At 41.4% G+C, this 13963-nt stretch overlaps 1 protein-coding gene across 1 annotated transcript in view; it reads left to right on the forward strand.

The window, feature by feature from the left end:
* The first annotated feature begins 10415 nt into the window (after nt 1-10415).
* aacs (acetoacetyl-CoA synthetase) overlaps nt 10416-13963 on the forward strand; it is a 145362-nt gene continuing 141814 nt past the window's right edge. The window contains exons 1-2 of the mRNA XM_063034076.1: nt 10416-10709; nt 11903-12006. Coding sequence (XP_062890146.1) covers nt 10589-10709; nt 11903-12006 — 225 coding nt within the window. The 5' untranslated portion in view covers nt 10416-10588. The remainder of the gene's footprint in view (nt 10710-11902; nt 12007-13963) is intronic.

Consider the following 13963-nt stretch of genomic DNA (forward strand, 5'->3'; position numbering starts at 1 on the left):
GACCTTTCAACCGAAAGCATCTCCGTATGGTGCCTGCTGTACCCTGTTTTGTCAAATAAAGAAGCTGCTTTGTCTCTACCAGCCAACCTGTGGTTCTTCCTCCCCTCCCCCCAATTCCCTACTTTGACCCTTCACCTGTTTTTTTCCAGTCCTGATGAAGGGTCTCGGCTCGAAACGTCGATTGTACTCTTTTCCTTTGATGCTGCCCAGCCTGCTGTGTTCCTCCAATATTTTGCGGGTGTTGCTTGGATTTCCAGCATCAGCAGATTTTTTTCTTGTTTGTGCTTTTCACCGGTGATTTCATTCATGCATCAACACAGCCCATTTGCCAACTCTGGCTCTTCTAGAAATACCTGCATCATAAATGTAGGGAAATGCAATATTAAAAAACGTGAGACTAACTATAATCCCATAGCTTCCCTTGGAGTTTCATTTTAGGCTGTTTTCCCATTGCTGGCTTAGAAGTCCAAACTACAGTGATAGAATTTGGCCTAATGATCCTGCACTGGTTGTTTAGAGAGTTATCCAGTTTGTATGCAGTCTTATTTATTGAATCAATGTCATGATGACACAAAATAGACTATTGTGCCCATGTTGTCTCTTCAGCAGAAAAATCCAATCAATCATGTACTCTGCTTTATCCCCGTGGCCCCACATTTTTTTTCTTCAGTTGCCTATCTAATATCCTTTTGCCAGCATTGATCATTGTTGCATCCAATTTAGCAATTTACAGGTCATTACCACTTGTATTTCTTGAATCTTCCATCTATCTCTTAGATGAAATTTACCCAAATGGTCTTTTTACAACCTAAATTTATCATATTTTACACACCCGTCAAGTATTCCTCAATCTTTTTTGCTAGAAACTACCCTTATAACTTTAAAGTCTTATAATTTGAATCATGGAGTCAGACAGCATAGACAAAACGTGTCCTAATGAAGGGCCTCGGCCCGAAACATCAACGGTACTGTCCTGTTGAGTTCCTCCAGCATTTTGTGTGTGTTACTCCAACAGCATAGAAGCTAGTCTTTTGAACCATCAAGTTCACAATAACTATCTCGTACTATTTATGCTAATCCCATTTTATTCTTCCCATATTCCCATCAATTGCCCCGAATTCTTCCACTCACCTACATGCTAGAAGTTATTTACGGTGGGCCACATAAAAACCAGACCACATATCTTTGTGGGAGGAAATCAAAGCACCCAAGGAAATCTGTGGTGATAGAGAGAACATGCAAACTCCATTAATGATGGGTCGGGATTGAACTCTACTATGTGATTAGACAGTATCACTGTGGTAAAATCTCACAACCATTTCAAGATTCTTTGTAGGCCTCCAAATAATGTGATGGCAGAAGAAAAATATTCATTACTGCATTTGGACAAAGTTATTGCTGAGGTTTTTTACTTCTGTGCTATTTCCCTGCACAAGCCCCATATTCCTTGTTTCAATAATATCTAAAAATTTATTGGTCTCTCTCTTCAATATCGCTGGTTTCTGAGCTGCCACGGCCCTTACGTCATTCTAAAGTTCCCCAGCCTTTTAGGGATCGGAATAGTAAACCTATTTTGAGACTGGGACTGCTCATTCTTGACACACTGGCCTGAGAAATCATCCACGTTGTCGAATACTTTTCCTTCAATGACAAAACCTCTTTGCACAGTCCCAGTTCAAATCTCTTCTCACAATAAATCAGCCGTCTTAGGCATCAGATTTCTGACCCTTTGCTGTACAAGTATATACTTGCTTGAGAAGGGATACCAGATGCATGCACAATATTCTAGTTATTTCTGGATAGTCCCTGTTTTCACACACTTGCCTTTCTTAAAGACAGGCATTTTGTGAAACATCACACACCAAATCATTAGAGGCCTCCCTTTAAACAAATGGAGAGAATAAATACGAGGATCTCTAAACCAGTTTGGTTGAAGTCATTGGTATTAAAGTTAGGGTCGGAAGTTGGCAAAGGTGATCAAAAATAAGTTCTGGCAGAGTGGTGTTGTGGGTAGTTCCAAGGTAAATTTAAAAAAATCCTTAAATAGAGAAATCAAATGAGATCTAAACCCTACCTGTAATGTATTTCTCATTTATGATTGGATAACCTTACCATTCTTATTTGCTCATTTGATAAGTTCAAACTTTTAATCTAAAATCAGTAAACACCTGGCAGATACCTCTGAGCTTGCGTTAGTAAGAAAGAGACAGTCTTACCCACCGCATTTATTGGCATTGTGTCCAGTTTACAGTACCACGAAACTCAAGATTCTTAAATATTCACCATTCTTTACACCACTCTTTCACAGCAGTAAATAGGCATCCCCTCTGCTACCACTACACAGTGGCCACTGTATTGTCATTCATCCAGAACGCTCTGACAATAGATCCACCTAACAGGGCAAGGGCAGGATGGATGCGAGAGCACCTGTGTATTCCGGTCCCCTCCCAACAAGTTTCACACCTTTTGATAACAAATCAGTTGTCCATCATCATCGGGCCTAAATCCTCGAGCTCTCTACCCAAAAACACCATAGGAGTGAATCCCTTCACCAGAAGTTGGCTGCAATTGGCAGGAACGCACAGATCCCAAATTATCAAAGTAGCAAATTTACTAAATCTTTTCCTTTACTAAACTTCAAGTACACAATTATTTGGCCAAAGTTTGCAACTCTTTTACTTTTATTTCTCTCTAAGGATACCTGTCTCTGAAATTCTGCATTATTGTGGGCATGCTGTAGATTTCCCACCCCAATTATGAAGATGAGGAAAAGTTTCCTGACTTGAAGCATTGACTCAGCTTCTCAACTCTGTAGATTGTGCTTGGTCTATTGAATGGAAATAATTGCTTAGACGCCCTTATTTTCTTTTTTTTTAAAAATGTTGTTGTCACCTGTATATACAGGCCTATCCACCCCTTAATCGCCCTCTCTCTTCTAATACAACTGAAAAGCTTTTGTGTTGAACTTTGTAGTTCTTCAAAGAAAAAAAACACTTGTATTCTTTCTTGCAAATCTTATATCCTTCTTTGAATTTCTGTATATTTCACCCAGCCCCTAGATTTCACTTTTTAATAGACAATAGACAATAGGTGCAGGAGTAGGCCATTCAGCCCTTCGAGCCAGCACCACCATTCACTGTGATCATGGCTGATCATCCACAATCAGTACCCTTTTCCTGCCTTCTCCCCATATCCCTTCACTCTGCTATCTTTGAGAGCTCTATCTAACTCTTTTTTGAAAGAATCCAGAGAATTGGCCTCCACTGCCTTCTGAGGCAGAGCATTCCACAGAACCACAACCCTCCGTGTGAAAAAGTTTTTCCTCAACTCCGTTCTAAATTGTCTACCCCTTATTCTTGAACTGTGGTCTCTGGTTCTGGACTCCCCCAACATCAGGAACATGTTTCCTGCTTCTAGCGTGTCCAATCCCTTAATAATCTCATATTTTTCAATCAGATCCCCTCTAAATATCCCCTCCATATAAATGTTCTTTAAATGTATGCCTTTACCCTATTTTTGCTGCTTATTTGATGAGTAGACTTCTCTTTATTAGTTCTAGACTGAGGTGTAGTCTTTTCTTGCAGCGCCACCTAGCTTTCATCTTTAGCTTTACTGTTTTTGGCTGGTTTGTTGTTATCAGCCTATTTCATCTCATCAAAATTAACTGTAGCAGAATTCAAAATCTTAGTTTCCCAAACAAAAGAAAGTTTGAGTCAGTGTTTTACATGATTAGTTGAAGTTGGTTAAATAATAAGTAAATGTATATTCTCAGCCCATTCGAATTAAAGCTATTGCCCATGTCTGAACTTACACAAATTCACATTTTCCTTGAGCTGGAGGGAAAGGGCACATACGTGAGGGTGTTGTTTGTTGATTATAGCTCTTCTTTTAATACTGTCATCTCCAGCACGCTCATCTCCAAACTCCACCAGCTAGGCCTCAGCTCATCACTCTGCAACTGGGTCCTGAATTTCTTGTCAGAGCGTTCACAGGCAGTGAGACTGGGCCCTCACCTGTCCTCCACTACTATCCTGAACACTGGTACACCACAAGGTTGTGCATTGAGTCCCATACTCTACTCCCTGTTCACTTAGGACTGTGTATCTGCATTCAACACCAATACCATTGTCAAATTCGCAGACGACACAACAGTGATCGGGTTGATCCCAGCAGAGACGAATCAGCGTACGGAGCGGAGGTACAGAACTTAATGAGCTGGTGCTCTGAGAACAACCTGTTTCTTAATACAGCAAAGACTAAGGAGCTAATTATCAACTTCGGAAAGTCACAGGATGACAAGTACAATCCAGTCTACATTAAAGGAGACATAGTGGAGAGAGTGTCCAGTTTCAGGTTTCTGGGAATACATATCTCAGAAGACCTTACATGGTCCACTAACACCACTGCCATAGTTAAGAAAGCACAGCAACGCTTGTTTTTCCTCAGGACGCTGAAGAAAGCTGGTCTACCTGAACAGACGCTGGTGACCTTTTACCATTGCACCATAGAGAGCATCTTAACATACTGCATCTCTGTGTGGTATCTCAGTTGTACAGCAGCTGATAGGAGAGCACTTCAGTGGGTCGTCTCTAGCGCACAGAAGATCATCGAGACACAACTCCCGGCCCTGGAGGATACCTACAGCTCACACTGCCTAAAGAAAGCTACAAGCATCTGTAAGGACAATACACAGCCATGCAATCATCTGTTTGAACTTCTCCCATCTGGCAGACGTTATAAGATTTTCTATGCCCGCACTTCCAGACTGAAAAATAGCTTTTTCCTCAGAGCTATAATTGCTCTGAACCAATCGATCAGGCATCATCCATAAATTGTTCTATTGCTACTTTAATACTGGTTTTATGGCTGTCATGTATCTGAGTTGCGCTTTTGTACTGCTGGGCGTTGCTTTTACTGGCTGGTTACTTGATTTTAATTATTATTTATTTTATTTGTTGTTTTATAGCATTGAGTACGAGAGTTGCAAACTCATTTTCGCTGTGTTGGTGCATGACAAATTGTACTATGCAATGACAAAAAGATATTTCATTTCATTTCAGCTTGAGTTTAAGACATTTATTCTTGTTTGTAAATACCTCCAAGACTCTTTCCTATCATGGAGCTGAGGAGGGAGAAAAGGATCAGCCATGATTGAATGGCGGAGCAGACTCGATGGGCCAAATGGCCCTCATTCTGTTTCTATGCCTTATGGTCTTAGAGAAATGAACCCAATTTAAAAGAAAGTGTAATGCAGAGTGAGAGGAACTTGTCCTTGGATAAATATGTATTTCAAACCTAAATATAGTAGTGGACCTGAATCACCAGAGGCTTAACTGAATAGAGTCGACTGAATATTTACAGTACCATTCGTTTATTGGATACCCCATAGGGTGCTTTTTTTTGAGATTTATATAGTGATAACTGTACATCAGTCATTTCTCAAAAATTGTACTCTACATTTTTGTGATAGACCTGCTCTTTAATTGCTTGTTGTAGAGTCTCAAACATTCTTATGATATTGTAATCTAGTGCTTCATATCATGAGGGAAGTAGACAGGAGAATGGGAGTTGAGAGGGATAATAAATCAGCCATGATTAAATGGCAGAGCTGACTTGGTGGCCCAATTCTGCTCCCATGTCTTATGGGAGAGCATTGAAAGAAATAAATAATTTTAGTTGTAAACACTGTTTGTTTTAAGATGTCAAGCTTGATCAACATCACTTCTTAGTATTACAATTAATTAGAATGGCTATAAATGGTAAAAATGAATTAGGTTATTCACTTTGTATATAAGAACCAAACTTATTCACTCATAGTTGGAGATTTAGCATTTTAGCGGTCGCTACTAAACCTTTTGTGATCTTGACGTATGTATTTTGCTTTTTTTTTCAATCTGTAAATACTGCATGATGTTTATCTAACATTTGAAATTATAAATGATAATGAAAATAAGACATGCCAGTCTGTAGGGCTTATGTAGGAAAATGTACTGTGGCAGACAGGAATTCCACACAATGGATAGTCAAAAATACTCAATGACTGGCACCAGCCAACCTACCATTAAGGACACGTATAGAGATATGTGCTGGAAAAGGGCCAGGGGACATCATGATGGATCCCACCCACCGTTTGTCCCACTTCCCTCGGGGGGAGGCCACATAGTTTCCACGCCAGGACCACCAGACTCCCAACGTTACTTTCTCCAGCTGATCAACACCTCCACCCAGTAACCCACAACTCCGTGCCCTCAACCACCACTACTTTATCATTTCCTGTCAGCCGCCTTATGAACAGATACTTCAAAGCCTAGCATCACTTTAATAAACTATCTTATGTATTTATACCATAGAGGCAGAACTGAGGACCCTGAACCACACCTGGGGCACAATAGAGAAGATTACCAAGGACAGACAGAGATGGAGGACCTTCATTGGTGCTTAAACACCTGCGGTGTGAGAGACAGCAACTAACTATGTATTTATTGCGTTTTAAAAAATATTATTATGTTCTTTATCTCATGCTTTGACTTTTTAATGCTGCATTGAATCAAGAGTAACAATTATTTCTTTCTCCTTTACACTTACTGTGTGTACTGGATATGACTCTAAGCAATCTTGGATCTGGAATCTTGCAGCACAAGGATGTCCCAGAGTGCTTCACAGTCATCCAGTGGAGTTACTATAGTAACTTCGGAAAAACAGCAGCCAATATGTGCACAGCAAGTTCCCACAAAAATATATCAAAGACCAGGAAGTCTCATCTTAAGCATTAATTTAGGGATAAATATCAGCCAGAAAAGTTGGGAGAACTTACTAGCACTTGCACAGTTAAGTGTACTATCTAGGACAGCCATTCCAAATGGGGGCCCTGGCACACTTGAAGGGGGCCACTGACTGAAAACTGTGAGAAGGGGAGCCCCAAGGGTTTATGGGGGCCCTGGTAACTGAACCGATGAAATACCCAAGCAGCAACCTTCATTGGAGTCAATAGTTTCCCTCCTGTTTATAATATCTTTCCAACACACCATCTGAATTTGGCAAAATCCAGGAACAGAACTGATATCGCAACAAGAGGTGACCTCCGATTGTCATTTTCCAATTTGGAGCCTGACATCGTGAAACTTGTAGAAAAGCACCAAGCTCAAAGATCGCATTAGGCCTGATAGATGTTTAATTTCATACAGTCTTTTTTTAAGTTTTGTCCAGTATGTCGGAATGTTCCAGTTTTCTTGGTGTTCAATAATAAATGATTTTCTGTCTATCTGTTCGTGTTGTATCCCTGTTTGAAAGGGGGGCCCTGGAACCTGAGAAGAGCTCCCAAGGGGGCCGTGGCCAAAAAATGATTGAGAAGCATTGATCTAGGACATCCTCCCTTCTTGCTGCTGCCATCAAAAAGGAGGCAGAGGAGCCTTAAGTCTTTCACCACTGGGTTCTTCTTCCCCTTGAGCCCATTATTTCTGTTAGGGCATAGGCTGCCAACAGCAGCTGGCTTCACCACATGCTGTCATACATCTTGTGGCACAGATCCTTCCTCTCTCAGGGATGAGGTCTTTGGAGCTTTTGCTGGCATTTCTTTAGCTCTGGGTTTTTATAGATAAGGGTTGCTAGCCCTATGCCCAACCCTCTTCCTTTCACCACTGGGTTTGGGACTGTCCACGGTGGAGTTATCACCATTTTAAGGAATAGTTATTGTCCTTGAACCATCAGGGTCCTGAACCAGTGTGGATAACTTCACTCATCTCAACACTGAACTGATTCCACAACCTATGGACTCACCTTGAAGGACCCTACAACTCATGTTGTTGTATTATTTATTTATTTTTATTTGTTTTTTTTTTGTATTTGTACATGGTTGATTTGTGTGTTGTTTTTCACCGATTCTGTGGTAGTTCTTTGTTCTGTCAATGCCTGCAAGAAAATGAATCTCAGGGTAGTATCTAGTGACTTTGATAATAAATTTACTTTGAACTTCAATCCAGATTTTTCATATCGATGTTTTTGCACATTTTTGCATTCAAATTTTACAAAGGTAATTTTTTTCTGCAACTAACATTTTATTTGAAGTGCTTGTTATACTATGGGTCTTTTGTTATGTGTCCTGAGATATCAGTAATAATTACCAGGTAATATTGACTGTGCCATCCAGCTGCAGAATTTCAGTAATTTTTCTTGTTTGCTTATTTCATCACGTATCATCCTAACTCCGCACCTGGACCAGAGCTTCCTTTGCAATCCGTTGGATTGGCACATCGCGATGTTCCTCTTCTGCCTCTTCAACTAGACCTGGCCAACTGTTGCTTGGGTCTTCTATATCATTTCAGCAAGACTCCAACAACAATGTGTACAATAGCAATTGTCCTCTTCATCATTGTTTGTCAGTTGCCGAACCTTGTGTTACAGACAATGATAATTGAAATAAAAAGGTTCAAGTGGAGGTAAATAGATTGACACCTTTATTTATGTAGACAACTTCTCACAGCACACAATCTGTGACCTCTCATTTCTTGATCAAACAATGGTGACTGGTGGTTGGAATTGTGCTGGATCAGACAACTATGCAACCAGGATTTCTCAAGCATTTTCACGCACTAAGCTTAAAGAAAGGAACATTGAAGTAATACTCTGAAATATTAGCAGTGCCACATACATGAGTGGTTTGGATTAATAGGTCTGTTTAAGAACTATAATTGATGATCATAATCTATAAATAGAATTACATAAGAAAAGGAAAAGCACCAGGTCACATGGCTCCTCCAGCCTGGTCTGCCATTGGAATGTGGTTATTGCTGATCTGGTCTTGGCCTGAGCGCCACTTTCCTGTCTGCTCCTCTCTGGATCAAGCATTTGCCTATGAGTGTCACTAAAGATGCAGCTTCCACAGTCCTCTGGGGTGGAAAATTCTAAAAGTTCACAATCCTCTGAGAAAACAAAATTCCTTAACCAAAAATCCAAAAACTGGTGACAGGCAAATTTCACAGCAAATAGAATTGCTGCCTCACAGTTTCAGTGACCCAGGTTCAGTTCCATCCCTTGTATCGGGTGTTATGCATATGGAGTTTACACCTTCTCTCCGTGACTCCCTAGGGTGCTCTAATTTCCTCCCATTTCCACCCTTCACACACTTCCTCTGCTTTAAAGTAACACCTCAACTCCTTTATCCTTAACACTTTGTTTCAGTTAACCCATGTTTAACTTTCCATTCACTTCCCAACTCTCGCCTGCAGCATAACAGTGGATTCAAACTTGATCCCATTTTCACTTGCTGTTGCAAGGAAGGTTACCGTTTAGTTTGAGGGCTTAGCTCACTTTTAAAATGAGAAATCTCTTTTTGCATGCCTGTCTTCACATGTTCATTTATTACCACAGTATGTAGGCCGTATACAACTCTGAGATTTTTCTTCCCCAGATAGCCAGGAAACCAAGAAAAACATGGAAGTCAGTTCAGAGGGAAACAGCAACCCCCCCACACAAAAAAGAATGGCAACATGATCATTAACACACACACACACACACACACACACACACACGAAATGCAGCAAGCACATCCGCCTCCAAACCCTACTCGCATTCGCACCCCCCCCAAAGCACAAGAACATCGATGCCCTGGCCCCCTCCCGTCTTTCTGCTTTTGTCTCAATATTCAGCTTAGTAATCATCATTTATACTTAATAATGCCTCACATATATAATCGGTCGCTTCAAAATATATTCTGAAAAAGAAGTCCTTGGATGGGGAAAAAAATTCTCCCTATTATTCAATCATTCTGAAATATTTTAATGATTCAGTTTTTGCGTACTTGAAATCTAAGTTTCTTAAAGGAGAGACATTAAAATAACATCATTTTGTGAGTTTTCACTTGATTTGTAATTTTTACGAAATACACAATTCGGGAGTGAATTTCCCCCGGGATCAATAAAGTATGACTATGAATTTGCAAACCAACAATAATTGCTAAGGGGAAGAATAGAGTCTGGTATCAAAGGACTTTACTTGGTGCTGGGACACGCTCCTGCGACTAGGTACTCCATGTATGAAGTGCCCGAGGCTGCTCGATCGCCGCCTGCCCGGAAGGATGTGAGTCTCTCTTCAGTGATAGGCTGGAGTGCAGATCTTTGTTCCAGCGCAGGAGCCTGATTGGGCAGAGGGGCGTAAATCGATACCGCTCGGGTATTGGGTGGTTACGCGACGGCCGAGCGTTTGCACCTCGCTGATTGGTCACACCTTCGCGTCTTTTCTCAGCCGATATAATAACTTGAGGCGGGGGCAGCCAATCGTGGAAGCGGGCGCTGATGGGCTAGGCTGGGCTGACTGTGCAGGGAGGGAGCGGGGGAGCAGCCGGGTGATTGGAGGCGACTTTATTTGTGTGTGTGCCTTCCCCCCGCCCGCTCACTCCCACCGCCTTATCTCGAACGTCGGGTCGGCTCGGCTCGGCTCGGCTCGGACCGGACCGGACTTCAGTGACTGGCCGCTGCTCGCCTCTGCAAGCGGAGCCGACCGGGGCTTTGCGCGCACGGCCGAAGCGCATCGCCGGGGGTTTGCATCAGGCAGGCACGTTGACTTGCGACCGGGACACCAGGTAGCGGCCGCGATGTCGAAGGAGGACGAGGAGATTGTGGAATCCAAGGTGATGTGGTACCCCGACTCCAAAAGGAACACGCACATGGACCAATTCAGGAAGCTCATCAGTGACAAGTTCGGCCTGCAGCTCGGTAAGTGCCCCTGTTGTCAGATGCACGGTGGTTAGAAGCTGCCTCCATTGGTCTGTGATCACAACCCATCGTCGCCCAGGATCTGAAGTGTCCTGTTCTCTTCTTTTCTGTCCACCTGGTCTATATTCCCCCCTGAGCTCCAATTCATTCCCTGTTCCACTTGCTTGGGCCTAATTAAATAAGGTTATATCTTTTGTGACTGACAGTAGTTCCGAATGATTAATTCGATTGCTCTCCGAAGCGCCTTTATGACATGTCACATTAAAGTCAGCTGTTTACAATTGCGTGACTGAAATAGCTTCTCTATCTAATATTTGTCAGAATGAAATAGCCTGGCTTATGGAATCGGGTTTCTTCATGCAGCTAATTTAAAATCCCCCGAACCTCGCCCACAAGTTGTTTCATTGCCTCGCCCCGTTCTTCTTGAAATTCCTCGCGTCTCTTCTTGGTTCTTCGACACCACTCTGCTTTCAGATACTATCTCTTTTGACTAATAGGATAGCTCTCCCTGTCAGTCCGTGATTGCCTGCTGACGATGATTTGTTTATAATTGCTGTAAGATTTTTCCTTTTAATACTGGTCAGAATAACCGTGTATTTAGAATAACTGATCGGGTCAGTATCCTGCTACTGTATAGGCAGTGTGCTTTGGACTTGTTTTTGCTCACACTGGATAAGTAGTTCTGGCAGGTAATGTTTTAAAATGCATGATATGCCATATTCTTACAATTATTCAATAATGAAAATAAATTGGGCTGCATTTGCTAAGATAATTTTGGACCTATGAATTCCCAATTCTGTGATTTTTAAAACTGATATTTTGTAGTCAAATGCTATGTTGGCAGTTTGACAAAATATTCCCTTGCAATAAACTTGTTAAGCAATATTCCCTTGGAATAAACTTGGACGACTGCAGGGCTTGTGGCTACAGTGATTTAAAATGAAGATCTGTAATTTTTTAAAAGTAATCCATGCTGCTACAACAGGTTGATAGCTGTGCTTTCAAGCTAATCAGTAACTGAGTGGCTGGTGTTGGCGCCTTTGGGTATGTGAGTAATGAAAGGGAATCTTAGATATCCAGCACCCAACTGTAATTTATACCAATTAGTACTGGTGCAAAAAAAAAGGAATGAGTTTCCTAATATAAGTGGACAACCAGGATTTAAAACACTTTTATTGATTTTTTTTTTACAGCCAATTATAACGAACTGTATCAGTGGTCAGTGGAGAATTATCCGGAGTTTTGGGCAGAACTTTGGAAATTTAGTGGATTGGTTTATTCTCAACATTACAGTGAGGTAAGATGATTTATTAATTTGAAATTGGATTTACTTTCCTTTTTCCTAAAGTGTGTTGAGGGAAGTGAGCCAAAAATATGAAGAAATGTGCCTTAAGAGGATAGGGCAGTAAGTGCAACGCAGAATATATTACGAATTAAAAACAGTCTACCTTGTGGTAGGTTTTACAGTATCCAACACAAAGTAGCTTTTGTGATGCTAACTCCCTGGGCCTGGGAGCAGAGGAATGTAGTAATTTAATTCTATGGTTATGTTGCAAGTAGTTCACACTTTATATTTCATACCCTTTTAAAATTTTATTCTCTATGAATTAATCCTCAATGCAATGTACGCTTTTCTTGATTCCATATTTTCTTTAATGACCTCTTGTATGCCACCACCTTTGCCAGTGGCTTTCTGGAAGTTTACATACACATGCACTGGGTCTCCCTTGTCTGTCCTGCTAGTTCTGACTTCAAATTTTTACAGATTTGTCCAATACTATTTCCTGCCCATGAAACTACCTTGTCTCTTACCAGAGCTGTTATTTATGTTATCTGATACCAAATTTTTAGTATTAGATTGCAGCTTTTTCCCTTCTGCTGATATCCGGCCAGCTGACCTGTGGTTCCTGTCGACGCACACAAAATGCTGGAGGAACTCTGCAGGCCAGGCAGCATCTATGGAAAAGAGCAAACAGTCGACATTTCGGACTGAGACGCGTGAGGGGTTTCGGCCTGCAACGTCGACTGCTTACTTTTTTTCCATAGATGCTGCCTGACCTGCCGAGATTTTCCAGCATTTTGTGTGTGTTGCTTGGATTTCTTTTGTCTGTGGTTCCTGTAGCTATGCTGAAAGGGTTTGTTGAAAAGGGAAATGCCAACACTGTCATGTTAGCCAGTGTTCTACAAAACTTTCTGTTATGTAAATAGTTATTAACATGTGCTTTGTTACAAATGTAATGCCCTGGTTCATATCTTCACTGTTATGCTGTAGGTATTTCACTTGGCAGTTCTGTAAGAGCAGTCTATTCTGCTTTCAGCCTGTTCGGGTTATTGTTGAAGATGGGTAATGTGTGCCATCCAATTAGGATGGTGGGATTTCTGGTGAGGGACACTAAGATTGGTCTTGGGGTTTTTGTTCGGGGGGGGAGAGGAGGAGAGATGACGCTCGGGAGAACAAGTCGTAGGATTTGATCCGGTGCGGGACCGTGATTCGATGAAGCCAGGTGTCGAGATTAATTGAGGATCAGTGAAAATGGTGGTGAAACGTTGAGCTCCAACTTGTGCATACTTGACTGTTTAATTAAAATGGGCCCTTTTCTTTTTGTTTTTCTTTACTAACCCTTAAGTTAAGATTCATACGTATAATTCCTTTAATTGTATGCACTGTCTGTCGCTTCGTGGCACTAATTTGTGGCAGGTAGCAAATGACCCAGTATCTGCACACACCGGGGATTGGGGTGAGAGAGTCGTCTCAATCTCACAGGTTTGGCGGGACTGGAGAGTGTCTTCCTTAGGCTTACACAGCCAAGGAAACCGTGGGTTTCACAAATAATGTTAATTTTGGTGTGAAATTTTAATTTCTTCTATTGGCAGTTTGATAAGTAGGGGGAGAAAGCCAATGATTTTGCAATAAGTATTGATCATTTTAAGCCTGTTTTTGTTGGATAGGAAATTGACTAGTGTAGAATTTGATAGATTGGTGACCAGGATACAAGAGTATTTTCCAGACCATTACTTGACTCATGGTATTATCCCCTCTTTTAACCCTTCAAAACCCAGGAGGAGGTAAGAAGGCTGGAAAGGACATGGTGATCAAGGAGTGAGCTCTTCACTTTGCAATGAATAAGTGTTTCAGTTGAGCTGGCATGATGAAACGGGCCTTTGACTGGCTGATGGTTTGATTACTTTTTTTTCCATTTGTAACAGAGCCAAATTCTTATTGCAGCAAGCAACAGGGTTTGCAATTTTTCTTT

This window comes from Mobula hypostoma, chromosome 27 (assembly GCF_963921235.1).
Source record: "Mobula hypostoma chromosome 27, sMobHyp1.1, whole genome shotgun sequence".
Lineage (NCBI taxonomy): Eukaryota > Metazoa > Chordata > Chondrichthyes > Myliobatiformes > Myliobatidae > Mobula > Mobula hypostoma.